Consider the following 14858-nt stretch of genomic DNA (forward strand, 5'->3'; position numbering starts at 1 on the left):
ACCTTTACCCTCTTAAGTTTTGATCAAAATTACACGGAAGTCCATTAGTTTTCAAAATGGACACCCCACCCTAAAAAAAAATTCGTTGGACACGTAGGTCTAACTGTTAGTCAACCATTAGTATTTTCATCAACTTGTTGACGTAGTAAGGGTAAAAGGACAATTTTAACCTTGATTAATTTTTAAAATTACTATTATATAATTTTATTATTTTTTATTAATTAAAAACAACCCTACCAAGATGGGGAGCATTAGATCTGGTGCTCCCTTGGGAGCATTGATAATCCCCAAAGGGATCTCGATCGAGGGGGCTCCCCAAGGAGTTTGTGATCGATGCTCCCCTCCCTTGGGCGCATCGGACGGTGCTCCTGTTTCTTGGAGAGCACCAATCAGTGCTCTTCTCTTTTTTTTATTTCTTTAAAATATAATAATAATTTTTTAAATTAATAAAAAAAGATATTTTAGTCTTTTCCTAATCTTTGTTAATAGCGTTTGCATTTTTGGGACAAAGTGTCCATTTCGAAAACTAATGGACTCACTTGGAATTTTGACTACAACTTAAGGGAGTTGGGTATTTTACCCTAGATTAAATGAAATTCCAAGTAAAATACAAATCATGAGATGACATGGACTTAGCCATAGTAGTAGAGAGAGATTCTTAAGGATCCCACGCATATTCTTATTTGGGGTTTTATATATAATTCTTATTTGGTGTTTTATATATAAGTGTTGTTGGATTATGATTAGGTATAATAGATCCTAGTCTATAAGTATATCTATAAAAGTAAGGGTTGCTACTTAGTTGGCCGTCAAAATTAATTAACAATAGCTTTTTAGGAAAACAAAATCACCCTTAAAAGGAAGAATCATGAATCCCTTTGGAGACAAGTCACTTGAATTGCTTATGAAGTACTTGAATCATGATGTAAAATTTAATCGCTTCTGGAGTTGAGTTAGTTAAAGTGCTTTTAAGATACGTGTATCTTGATTTATGATTTTTTTTTTTGTGGTAGATTCTTGCCTTTTGCATTAGATAACAATTATTGTTATTGAATCAAAAATCAAAATCCGCATTTATCAGTTTCATAGTCCTGATTTGGTTCATTTTATACAAGATTTGAAAATCTAGCCACTTGAACCAAATCAACCTGTTAAAAGCGTCAATTTCTAGCATATTATAAATTCACGCGACTTGCAAAGCTATCTGATATCTTATGTTAATCACTTAAAACTTCTTCCTACGTCGATTAACAAATTAAAATCTTGGACTTCATTTTTCTTGTTAATTGTTTGATAAAACTTCATCGATTGATTTTTTTTTGTCTTCTCTAGAGTAATTCAGTCGCTTAAGGAAGTTCTTAGTTGATCGACTTTTGTCTGCTGGCTGACGTTTAGTTCATGGCGTCAATCAATTAACTCTCCAAGTTAATCATTTAATCTTGCTCACTTAGCCTTACTCCCTTGTATCTTGGATCAAACTTATTTAAGAGTATTTATATTATAGGGTGATATTACCTGAACATTTAAGCACTGACATGTATGAGAATGTTTTGTTATCATGAAAAATAATATAAAATTATGTATTTTGCAATTTGAATATAATGTTGATTTAACATTATTACAAATCAATATGGGTAAATTATAGAAAAACACTTTGTAGTTACTAAAAAGTTACACTCACTTACCTTAAGAGATGCTTCGATAAAATTTTCCATAACACGGTTAGATCAAATTCGACCAAACGGAGGAAGATGAAGTTTCAGAAAAAGAAATCTTTGAAAATTGATTAAGGAGTTTCAGCTGTTAATTTCAAAGAGAGAAGCAAAGAGGAATTGTTGAAATGGTTTCAGATACTGACGCAAGAAAGTTTTAGTCCCTCGTGGGGCGCTAGAAAGAAGAAAATGGACCTCGACGGGAATTACTTGGATAGGCTAATGAGTGAATGAGGGTGAGAGACAGGGAGGAGATTCGGATTTGGGCGAGGCATTGGGAGGGGATTGTGCAGAGAACCAAAGAGGTAACTAAAAGAGAGGCAGAGCAAGTCATGTGACCTGCACGTGGCGGTAGTTAACGGTTTTACAAGAAAATTTAGCAGAAGATTTCTCAAAGGTGGTTAAAGTGTCAACTTTTTAAACTTCAAGCAACAAATTCATTTCACTCTTGGTACATTAAATACTTTCAATATTTATCCGATCAATATTTTTTCATGGGCTTTTCTTCTTCTTTTTTCTTTTTTCTCTTTTCGACATTTATCCGATCAATATTTTCAATATAATGGTACATTAAATTGCCACATATCTGTTAATGGATGGCATTAAACTTTAACGGTGACAGAATGGTTTCCACCCAGACTGAAGAGTTACAGGTTGGATGACTCGCGGGCATTTTGACCATGTAGCTTTAAGCTGATGATTTACAGTTGATCTCAAGAACATGTTTGGGCTGGTCCACAAATGAGATACTGTCCATAAAGAAATGAAAGCGACAACTGAATGGCAGGGGACAGATACCTTGGAAATTGAGGGCAGAACGTGAAGCCATGTGTGGGAGGGGGCGACAGCTACACCTCACCGCAACACTCGCAGGTCCCCGCATAAACTTTGGACAGCCACGCGACTCCCCGCGCATCTGTTTGTTCATTGAACCGCTTAGCTTGTGCTGTTTTCCAGTCTTCGCAGAATTTCCAACATCACATGACCTTTTTTTGACGGTTTTCAGTTTGAATCAAGCGATAACTTTTTGGTAGCATCATTGTAACATTGCATCTTCTGCTTTTTGGATCTACTGTCTTCTTCAAGCACTACTTCGACAGCTAATCAATAACACATCAAATTCGTCATCTTTTCTACCATTCTTCGCCCTTTGTACGTTGCAAAGATGGCTTCTGTCGATAAATTCCCATTTGGACTTGAAACCAATTTAAAATTACCAAGCCAAAGTTTTTTAAAAGCGAAATCTAAATGGGACCAATTTAAATTCAAAACGTAATGGTAAAGTTTTTCTCATCTGGCTGACCGTCGCCAGGAGACTCCCAACAGCATAATCGGTGGCCAATTCCCTGTCAGGATTAAGAACAAGGCATTTTCACGAATGAAACACTAATTCTTTTGCTTTGAGAACATTTTGCCTAGCTGCTCTCCGGAGCTTCCAAACTGAAGAACATCAAAAATCATATTCCAAGAAAAATACAACATTGTGGGATAAAATAATTTAGTCTACAAGTGTACTAACAAGAAGCAAGAAGCAATGAGAATGGACATACAGAGCCACCAATACCATAATTTACAACTGCTTATCTCCCATCTGCTGATGTAAATGACTCAGCAAATCCATAAGGCCGCGTAGGAATGCTGGTTTGAGTGTTGTCTAAGCTGGGAAGAAGTGAAGAAGATGAAGACTCCAAATTGCTTCTGCCTTCATAAGCTTGCCACTTTTTTAGTGCTTGTGGCAATGACATTTCAAGGTCAATGCCATATATGTCTTCAGAGCATTGATAAGTTGGTTTCCAAAGCTCCACTAGAGAAGCGAGCACATTTACAGCATGACCCATATCAGGCCTTTGATATGGCTCCCTTGCACAGCAATGACCTGCCAACTCAGCAACAGTGCTGATACTGGCAAGAGTTTCCTCAATGAGGTCAATTGTGGGGTCAATGGCTTTGCGGAACAAGTCCTTGTTTATGTGCATTCTCTTGAACCATGTAACTAGGTGCATGCTTTCCTCAGGTTGGCTTTCATCAAGTGCTCTTCTGCCTGTGATTAGCTCCATCAATATCACCCCAAAGCTAAATACATCCACTTTAGTTGTAACTCGTCCAGTAACTGCACTCCATATTCAAACAAAAAATGACTTTCACATCAGCAATATATTACCAATGAAAATGAAAATCTTAGACAACACTTGCTTCAACATATACATGACAGCTAGTGAGATGAATGCTTATCTAGATCAGAAGTATAAGGTCTTGAAATTTCAAAGGAAATGAGTGCAATTATACATTATTCTATTTTTTTTAATACCCAGACTTCTTTTCATGTCTCTGTCAGGTGCTAGCTATCTTCTTAAACTGCCAAATGCCAGAGTCTATCAAATACTTACTTGCATACTTTTATGGGTTCATGCATAGTAGATTTGAAATTTGTTTTTATGAAAAAGAATATAAATTAAGTAAAAGAGCAAAACCACTAAAAAAAATACCTGCATATTCTGGTGCCAGGTATCCAAATGTTCCAGCAATTCTAGTTTCAATGGAGCCTTTACCCTCAGGAGCAAGACGCACAAGACCAAAGTCTGCTACCTTAGCCCTCATATCATCACCAAGTAGAATGTTTGAAGGCTTCAAGTCTCTATGTATAAAGCTTTGATGGGCTAAACCATGAAGATATTCAACACCCCTTGCCACATCTAAGGCAATGATCAACCTTTTTGTCCATTCAAGTGGTTTTAATCCTTCTTCTGCCCAGTTAAAGATATGTCTACTAAGAGTACCTTGGGGCATGTATTCATACACAAGAAGCTTCTCATTCCCATCCAAGCAATACCCAAGAAGAGCAACAAGATGCCGGTGTCGAACTTTTGTCAATACAGCAATCTCAGACTTAAATTCTGCTAAACCCTTCCCACTAATAACCCCAGATTCCATTCTCTTCACAGCGATCTTTGTACCATCATGCAACTCACCTTTATATACAACCCCAAAACCCCCTCGTCCCAATATATTTTCTCCACTGAAATTGTTGGTCACGTTCCTTAAAACTTGGATAGAGATAACCATGTTTCCTGCTTCAACCATTTGTATGTCACCAGGCTCACTGTTTGGAATTGTATGAGTTTCACTCACAGCACCAACACTAACACTTGAGCCAGCAACTGTAATCTTAACACTTTCATTATCTGACCCAGAATGACGTGGGTGAATCACCATTGCATTTGGGCTCTGTACTCTGCTAAACCGTTTCTGTTTCTTTTTGTAAAGACAGAAAAGCAACAAACCAAACAAGCCAACAACTACCAGACCCCCAAGAACAGAAACTACAATTATTCCAATCAAAGCTGAAGATTTCTTGCCACTGTTACCAGAACTTCCACTACTATTAGATCCTTTGCCTTCCATGGGATTGTCAGCCGTTGTACCTGGAGAAGTAGAACTACTTTTCTCCTTGCCGATGTCAGGATTACCATTTGTATTCAAAATGACATTGCTCTTGAAAGTAGGGATTTTCCCATAAAGTTGATTGTTTGATACGTCGAGTTCTTTAAGTGCAATTAGAGAGGTAAGCTCCTCCGGAATGGAACCAGTAAGATTATTATCAGCAAGAATCAGCCTCTGCAAAGACTTAAGTGATGCAAAATCAGGAGAGATGGTACCTGTAAGGCCTATCTTCTCAAAATTAACAACAGTAATGTTCCCATTACCACAGGTAATCCCAAGCCAATCTGCACAAGGATCATTCCCTTTCCAATTTTCAGCAAGCTTTTGTGGATAACCCATCGGCTTCACAACAGTAAGCAACACAGTCACCCTCGGATCACACTCACCAGGACTTGGCAAACAAAAGCTATTCGAGTCCTTAACCATATCCACAGAAATGGAATTCTTAAACTCAGGCATTGGTCCTTGAAGTAAATTATTTGTCAAATTTACAGTTTTTAATGACCCGAGATTCACCAGAGAAATGTGAACAGGCCCAGTAAAGGAGTTGTCCCTCAAACTCAAACTCTGCAAGTCTTTTAAACCAGAGAAGTCTGGTAAAGGACCAGAAAATGAATTGGACTGCAACCAAACCTCTTTCAAGGATGTCATGTTCTGTATTACAGCAATGCTACCAGTAAGTTTACCATTACTTTCCTGCCCATTAACCCATAAAGACTGGATTGGTGACCCAGAAAAGCTGGAGGGCAGCTCTCCTTCTAGACTATTGAAGGCCAAATGCAAAATGGTTAGACCTGGAAACTCATCAGGTCCAAAAATGTCTGGTATTTTGCCGCTAATGTTAGCAGAGTTGGCTGAGAAGTTCTGCAAAGCAGAAGCATTTTTCAAACTATGAGGGATTTCCCAGGCAGAAAAAGGGTTTTTATCAATCTCCACAGATTGAAGAGAAGATAAGCCCGAAAAGAAATCATCGGGAAATGAAGTGAAGCGATTATTACTTAGCATAACCACTTGTAGTGAGCTTAGTCCGTTTAAGCTAGGGACGGAACCTGAAATGTTGTTCCACTGTAGCTCTAAACGCTCTAGTTCGGTCAGGTTTTGAAGATTTGAAGGAAGTGTACCTTGCAGGTTCTGGTGACCAATTTGGATCCTGGTGACCCGCTTGTCCTCTGAGCAGACAACGTGGATCCATTTGCAGGGATCCGTGTCGGACCATCCGAGAGATTCGGGTGGGTTGAGGGTCTTCCTGAGAGCTAACATCACTGCAGCATCATCACTGGCACTTTTCTGGGATTTTACAGAGACGAAGATTAAAGACAATCCAAGAACAATGGCAAAAAGATTGAAGCAGCAGCCAACATGGGTTTCCTTCTTCATCTTGATAGAGCTGAAATGTAAAGTTTTTTTTTTTTTTGGAAGATGAAGCAAAGAGATGCAACTTTTTTTTTCAAGGCATTAGATGCATAGAGCTATCATTTCGGACTGAACTGGAGAAAGCAAAAAGCCAAAGGCGGCAGCAGCAGCAGCAGCAGCAGCAACAGAAAAACGATATAGAGAGAAAGAAAGAAGCTTGAAAGGAAGATAAGAGAAAGGCAGAGCTTGGACTTGGCAACTTGGGAATTGATGAGATCAGTGGAGCAAGTAGAACGGAAAGGAGCAGTAATTGAGAACAAAGCACATGGAGGTGGGGACCACGGATCTGGGAATCAAATGCTGTCATAAGTATGTTGAAAGGCTGGAAGAGGTGCGGGACGGTAGCTTAGCTAGCTTTGTGGTAATCTTGATTCCTCTCCACGACTCATGACACCTCAACTTGGCAGTTGCTTGTGTTTCTTTTTTTTTATTTTATTATTACTGGTTCAGTTCGTTTTGCATTCAAACCGCAAAGCAACAAAGCCTAGGCACATGCCTCGTAGTTACGTGGTGAGTAAAAACATAATAACTAAGAAATCCATTCAAATAGTAATAAATATAAAGAATCTAACTAATTGAAATCCAATAATTTCAATTATATCAATCTCTTTTGTCGGGTTTTTAATTTAAATTCCCCTAAACCTCTTTTGTTTTAGTAAAAACAATATTTAAAATTTAAATGGTGTTTGGAATATAATCATATTATAAGAAAGATAATATTATAACGTTTGATTTATAAATAATTTATTAAAAAATAATTTTAATTTTTAAAATTATTATTATATAAGTTTTTGAAAAAAACATTAAAATTGATTTTATTACTTCATAAAATGTACAAAAATTACTACATTTTGTTTTTACTGCATAAAAACAAGATGATTCATGCAGCAGCTCTTCAAGAAAAATACTGCCAGGTTAAGACAAAAAAAAAAAATCCTCAGGAAGCATCTACTGTCCTGTCTTGAGTAAAACTCGAGCTTTAGCTGTACAACTAGACCAGCACAAAAATCTCAATCAATATCTGGAAAAAAAGTCAGACCAAGAACCGGCAGCACATAATAATTAAAATACAAGTTTAATATGTATGTAATTTTTTTATTTTAAATTTTTATATAGTATTATCTCTTAAATAAATTTTTAATGTCATATATTTTATTTTTATTTATTATAATATAAATTTAGTTTATAAATGACAGACAGAAAGAAACGTATAAAAATTTGACTATCAAACTTCATAAGAATAAATTATTCTATAATACATTCATATTGGTTGAACTTCAATTATTAATTGGAAAGTAAATAATGGTCAAGCAATGTGCTGGACCTTTGCGATACAATCCTAAGTGCAAAACTTTCCCATCATAAAACACTATCATAAGAAAATTATAAATCATAGAGGTGAACTCCTTGAGAGCTTAATAAAAGATAAATGCCAAAGTTGGTTTACACTAACAATACAACAGAGCTAGCATTCTCCCAACAAATAACTAGGTATCAAATATGGAAAATCATTTTAATATTAATTAAAAAAATTATTTGTTAGTAATTTTGAAAATTTTAAAAAAATACTATTATTATTATTATTTTGAAAAATTAAAAAAAATTAAAAATGGAAATAATTCTTTTTTGAAAAAAGTAAAAAAAAAAGATTTTTTAAAAAGAAAAATCTAAAAGTAAAAAAGAATTTTATTGATTGATTTGTCTATTTTCTTATATAATGTTATACTTGATTATATTTATCACTAATATATGTAAATTTATCAAAAAATTATTATATTGATCCACTGTACAAGACTTCCTCTTTTTGTTTGATAATACTTGAAAATGTTAAATCAAGAAGGGTAAGTTATGTTAAAAGGGATTTTTGATCATTTTTTGAAATGAATAAGAGCTAAAACATAAAATCAAGTTTGATAACATTGCAGAGTAAGTTGCAATATGAGATTGCATTGGTTTTTCAGTATAATCACATTACATCCATTAGTTATATTGTGATTGCATTTGTAATTTTACATTGCGTTGATTTGTTTCGAAACAAATGTTATAATACAATTTAATTGGCACATTGTAGGGAATGTGGATGCACATCCCTCATACCAAACACTACTTTATTGCAAGGAGTTGGCAAGGATGCAACACTAAAGTTATTTGGAATGCCTTTCTCACGGAATCTTTTGCACCTTCAAGAAGAGTCTGTCTAGGGGATCCTTTATCTCCATGCCTTTTTGTTCTATGTATGGAGAGAATATCACATGGAATTATTTGGTAGTGGATTTTGACTCTTGGAAACCATTTAGGTTTAATAAAAGGGGACCAGTAATTTCATGTATGTTCTTTGCAGATGATTTATTTTTGTTTAAAGAGGCTTTATATCAACGACAAGATGTTCTCATAGACCTACTTAATAAGTTTTGAATAAGTTTAGGAAAGAAAGTGAACCATGATAAAATAGTCAATTACTACTTTGATAACTCTATTATATAGAGTTATTTTGACACATTTTAAGAGCTTAAATAGTTAAATCTTAGAGATTTTAAGTTTAAATTTTAACATTTTAGGTGTTTTTCTAATTTAAGTTGGATTACATGTTGAATAATTAATTTAAGTTATTTCAGTTTAATTTTTCTTCGTTTTGCTTTAATTTACTTTAAAAATAGTTATTGTTGATTTCTCTCATTGCTTTTGTAGGATATTTGATAAGAAAGATTCATTTGATTTAAAACCACACAAGTATGGTGATGGCTTCATTTGTATATGTTATAGTATTTCAAGGATAACTTGAGCTAAAGAAGTCCAATTGATGTAATTCTTCATCCATTGGAAAGATAAGAGATAGGGTTACAACTTTTATGTTTGCCACTTTACCCAGTTCAAATCAAATCTAGATAAAAATAATATTGATGTGTTGTCGTAGTTCTATACAAGGCAGCACATTGCGTGAAGGCCATGGCCTTAAGTTGCTCAAGGCTGTAGTGCTGAGGAGAGCATGGTCGCGATGCTGGAAGAATGGAGAGCATCATACATTTTCCCAAGGCCAGAGAGTCGCAACGCCACAGACCAAGGCACAACACCAAGGAAGCATGCCTATGACGCCACACTGCTTTCCAAAAATTTTTTTTATGCGGGAATAAGGAAATTAGGTTATTTTGAACTTATTTAAGGGACCTTATTTAATGTACTTAGCAAAGAGGATGACAACAGCTATTCTAAAGACTTGGAGCCAAGAACAAAGCAAGAAACCAAGAGAGATTAAGAGAGATTCAAGATCAAACGCTTCACCATTAGTTTCTTTCTCTATTTTGTATTTCTCTTATTTTCTTTGACTTACACTCATGGCTAAATTTCTTTGGATAATGTTTCACTTAGATATCATGAACTAATTACTTTTCTAGTATTATGGTGAATTTCAACATGTAATCTGATTATTAGTTTCTCTTTTATTTATCATGAATGGGTATAGTTTTGTTTATTCAAATTTGTTCTTAATATTTTAATTGCCTAATCAACAATTAACTGATTTGTGAATTTCATTGAGACTTGACAGAGAGATTTTAAATTGGACTAAGATTTGGATTCTAAGTTAGTAAAACCACCTATGAATGTAAATAATAAGAGAAGCTGATATCAGATGAAGTGTTGAATAAACCCATAATCCTATGTTTTAGTTTATTATCTTTCCCAAGTAATTTTACTTTTTGTTAGTTAATTTAGTGCTTGTTTTAATTAATTTTTTTTTTGCAAATTTTAGTTACTTAAATAAGATTAATTTGTCATAAATTTTAGTACTTTGTAAAGATTTAGGAACAAATCTCCGTGAGAACGATACTATACTTCATCGCTATATTACTTGTTTTCAATAGTAAGTACTTACGTGAAAATTGAACAGCATGCTCTCGGAATTTGGTAGGCAACTTATCGCATAACTTGAGATATAAATTGGGTTTTTCTTTAACACAAAAGCTAGGGACATATCTTGGAATTCCAATTATCCATAGTAAACAAAGCCTTAAACATTACCAATATTTGGTAGCGAGAGTCCAAAAGAAACTAAGTGGGTGGAAAGCTAATACCTTATGGTTCGTAGGCCGTTTGACATTTGTGCAATCAGTATTACTTTCGATGCCGTATCATGTTATGCAAGCTTCAGTTATTCCCTAAACCATTTGTGAGAAAATAGAAAAACATTGAAGGTTGTTTTTGTGGGGGTTAATGGGTGATAGCGAAAAAATTCATCTCGTTAAATGGACAAAGATATGTCTGTTGAAAGAACTTGATAGGTAGGGAATTCAAAAATTGTGAGAAATGAATGACATTTTTCTCATGAAGTTAGCGTTAGGGTGGTCTATTATTAACTACCTAGATAAACTATGGGTTTGCATTATACGAGCTTGTTAGAAACGTTAGCTCAATGAATAAGGTAAAAAATATCCAAGAAAGGGGGTGAATTGGATTTTAAAAATTAGTTTGAATTTGAGAAACTAGAAAGCAGCTGATGTAGTCAACTATAAAGGATTTCTAGTCAACTATACTTATAAAGAACTCATTTTAAAAGAATTTAAAAGCTTTACAATAAACTCGCGACTAATCTTATAGTCAACCCTTGACCAAAAAGATGTTTTCAAAAAATGTAAACAGAGTTTCAAAGAGAGCTATGATGTATATGTAAATCTTTTGCAAAACCACTCAATCAAATGCAAGCAAATGATTATTTTTGAAATGCTTTAAATGTTTTTCAAGTACAAATCAAATAAATGTAGCATAAGAAAAATATTTCCAAAAGTAAAAGTGTATTGATGATAAAGAAAGACTCAATAAAGAACAAAAAATAAGATGTTAAGAATATGAATCAAACCACAAGCACTTTAGGAAATGGGTTTTCTTGAAATGAAGTATAGCAAAACAAGGCAATGATAAAATGAAGACATTAGGTAAAAATCAAACTTTTTTCAAATTGGATTTCCTACTTGTGTTAAAATCAAGGTAAGTGATTTTTCTAAAATAAAATTTCAACAATAAATCATAAAGCATAAAAGTAAATCAAGACACAAGGATTTTATAGTGGTTCAGCTTTCTTAAATGCTTACATCCACTCCCTTGGCAACCAAAGAATTTCCAATCCACTAAAAAGGATTCTCGCCTTTTAATGGGATGAAGTGGTAACCCTCACAATGCTTTTTCATGAGATCAAGCGATAACCCATGATTTTTAATAGGCTCAACCACTAACCCATACAATGGCTTTTTCCGAGATCAACCATAACCCTTATAATGGCATTTTACGAGATCAAGCAGTAACTTGTGGCTTTTAATGAGTTCACCACAAACCCATGGTTTTTAGCAAGTTCACCACTAACACATACTAACTTTTCAAGGATTAGTTAGAACCTTTACAAGGAATAGCAAGTGTGCCTCTAAAAGGTGGATTTTGATTGTTTGGTACAATGGAGGAAGAATGCCTACCATTTTTTTTATATAATTGGGGGAAGGGGGATTCGAACCCTACTCTTTAGGTAGAGGGTTCATGCACCAACCAATGAGTCGGAAGCTCGAGTGCGGAAGAATGCCTAACATTGGATATGAAGATAGGATATAAGTGGGAGTGAAAGCATAAAGAAATTTTAACTCAATAAGGCTTGGTTTCTCTCATTTTCTTTCAAGACTTTGATCTTCAAGAGTTTGGCCTTTTTCTTTCTTCTTCCTTAACTTGAAATACTTTCAAATAGTCCTTTTATAGTTGAAAGAGTCTTAAAGTCGTTAGAGGTGATTAGAGCAAGAAACTAGTTGTTTTCCTTTTGAATTTTGTGTCTAACAGTCATCTTTAGTTAAGTATAGAAGTTCTCTAGTCGATCCACTTCCAGAAAGCTTGTATTTTTGAAATTTGGCTTGGTATAGTTGACTATAGCTTCATTAGGATTGACTATGTCTTTTAAATTCTTCAAAATTTGCAAGTGTTTTACCTCAAGGTCGACTATAGAGCTTATATGGTCTACTATGGCTGTCTTTTTCCAAGTTTCTTTATCCGTTCTTGCCCATTCTTCCATAGGATCGACTTGTTTTGCTCTAAGGTCGATTGTGTTGACTCCATGTATTTTTTATGATAACAAAACATTCCTTATTCATTGATGTCTAACTTCACTACTTAAATGTGCAAGATAAAGTTTAAATTCCCTTAATAAATTTGATGATTTAAGGCAAGTCAAGAAGCGTGCTAACTTAGAAGAAGAGTTAATCAGTTAAAGAGGCAAAGAAGAAAGGGCTTAGTGAAAATAGAACATTATCAACTGATTAATGAGAATCCTTAATCCATCAATGAGACAAAAAAGCCTTGATCAGTTAGCACAAAGCTTAACTGATTAAAAATACACTAGAAGTTAAATATAGAAGGTTACTAATTAGTTAAAGCTCAAGACTTAAGGTAGCTAAAAGTGCCAAAATGTAAATTCAAAGTGAAGTTGACCATTAAAAGAGCACCAAATGAGAGATTTAAAATTTGAAGATATTTTAGTTAGTTAACATTTATTTCAATCAGTTAAAGTTGAAGGAAGAAAAGCCTCTATTAGTTAAAAGGAGGGCTAACTAATTAAGGGAAGACTATTAGTTGGAGAAGTTTGAAAACAGAATGTTTTTAACCAGTTAAGTTACCTTTAATCGGTTAACATAGTAAACAAAGCTGCCAAACTAGAGGTGCCAATATGGGCTAGCGCAGCCCAGCCTATTTTTACATGGGCTGTCAAAACCCTAGCCTAAATGTAACACCCTTGATTTTTAATGTTAACTATGTGTGATGCTAAACTATCATGTAGATTGATGTGATCTTTGATGTGTATGAATATGAATTCAAGGAATGCCAATGTCCATAGAGAGATAGTCAAGGAATGTATGAGTATGTAAAAGCTAAAATGATGTTGTGCATACGCTTGGCACATGAATGATATAGTTCATATGTTTAACAATAAGATGAGTATGATATGTATGCAAATCATGCTATGTTTAATTGACATATTATGTGACATAAGGCATGAATGAGAAATTTGAGTGCAAAATGGACTTATGTGTTGATCTTAAGTGAAATATGAATGACTAGAGGTTGTGGAAAAGATTTAGAATGAGTTTAGACTTCAAAAGAACCAATTTTTACGAAATTGGACCTCAACAATCGATCCTAGCACATAGAGGATCGAATTTGTGAAGCAAAGAGCAAGGAGAAGAAACTGCACTGGCCTAGGATCGACTCTAAAGCCCTTATAGTCTATCCTAGTTAGTTAAATGGTAGTAGGGGTAAACAATTTGGTCCGAGATTGACTTTAGGCCACCCATAGTCGATCTTAGACTGCCAGATCAACTAATTTCAGGCTTAAAAGCCCCAAAACATGAAATTTCCTCATTTTCTCTCTACACCTTCATTCTCCATCCAATTTTTCTCAACTTTCACACCTTTCAAACCAACTAAATCCCAATGACAAATCATGGATTTTAAGTGTGAAAGGAAGGAGATTTCACTTCTAAAAGCTTGGTGGATGATTTTCACTTTCTCTCTCTAAAATCCAAGCCTTGGCTTCCAAATGTAATTTTTAAGGCTATTTAAAGTGGATTAAAGATTGGGAAACGTTTTTAAAGGTAAGATTAAGCATTTTTGTTGATTGATTTCTAATTTGAACAGTTGATAACTTAGATTTAATTTAACACAACTTTGGTGGAAAAATTGCTCTCTTGAGTTAACTGGAGATTTAGGGTAAATATTTATATAACCCAACATCTAAGGTATAGGTTAGCTCATTATTGAAAGATTTGAGCTTATCTGTTAATATTCTAAGGACTTGGCTATTTTAGAAAAGCTGGTAATTTTTGATAACTAGGATTTAATGGGTTTGTAATGTTTTGATGTGCTTCAAGGAAATTCAGAGCTGTTTTACTTGTTTGAGAACTGAAACATGATTAGAGGCTAAGGATTGAAGCTTGACCAAGGAGCACATCCAGATTGTTAAGGTGAATGGGGAAACTTTTATGCATAAAGAGCATCATGACTAGGGTACATATATGCTTCAATAATGAAAATGCATAATGTATGTTATGTAAGAGCTATGAGTACACCTAAAGGTAGAATTCCTAAACTAGAAAATATTTATGAGTGATGTGACATGCCTAAAAGTGTTAAGCCTAGGCCAACAATGTTAATGCGATTATGAGCCAATGTTGTGGAAATTATGAAGCTATGATGAATGTGTATATGACAAATACGTCTAGAATTGCTATATCTAAACTAGTGAATGTTATGAAAAACGTATGATATGCT

General features: G+C 34.4%; 1 protein-coding gene across 1 annotated transcript; it reads right to left on the reverse strand.

The window, feature by feature from the left end:
* Positions 1-3067: 3067 nt before the first annotated feature.
* On the reverse strand, positions 3068-6952 carry TMK1 (transmembrane kinase 1). The gene is made up of 2 exons (XM_007032103.3): positions 4199-6952; positions 3068-3822 (listed from the first exon to the last, which is right to left on the reverse strand). The coding sequence occupies exons 1-2, from the start codon at positions 6528-6530 to the stop codon at positions 3293-3295; spliced, it is 2862 nt and encodes a 953-aa protein (XP_007032165.2). The 5' UTR covers positions 6531-6952; the 3' UTR covers positions 3068-3292.
* Between the last annotated feature and the right edge of the window lie 7906 nt (positions 6953-14858).

This window comes from Theobroma cacao, chromosome 4, assembly GCF_053813885.1.
Source record: "Theobroma cacao isolate CCN51 chromosome 4, ASM5381388v1, whole genome shotgun sequence".
Classification (NCBI taxonomy): domain Eukaryota; kingdom Viridiplantae; phylum Streptophyta; class Magnoliopsida; order Malvales; family Malvaceae; genus Theobroma; species Theobroma cacao.

Excerpts from the sequence above, each read along its gene's own strand:
- TMK1 (XM_007032103.3), bottom strand. The coding sequence starts at position 6,530 with ATGAAGAAGGAAACCCATGTTGGCTGCTGCTTCAATCTTTTTGCCATT. Across the intron at positions 3,823-4,198 it reads CCTGGCACCAGAATATGCAG|TTACTGGACGAGTTACAACT; the intron begins GTATTTTTTTTA and ends TATGGAGTGCAG.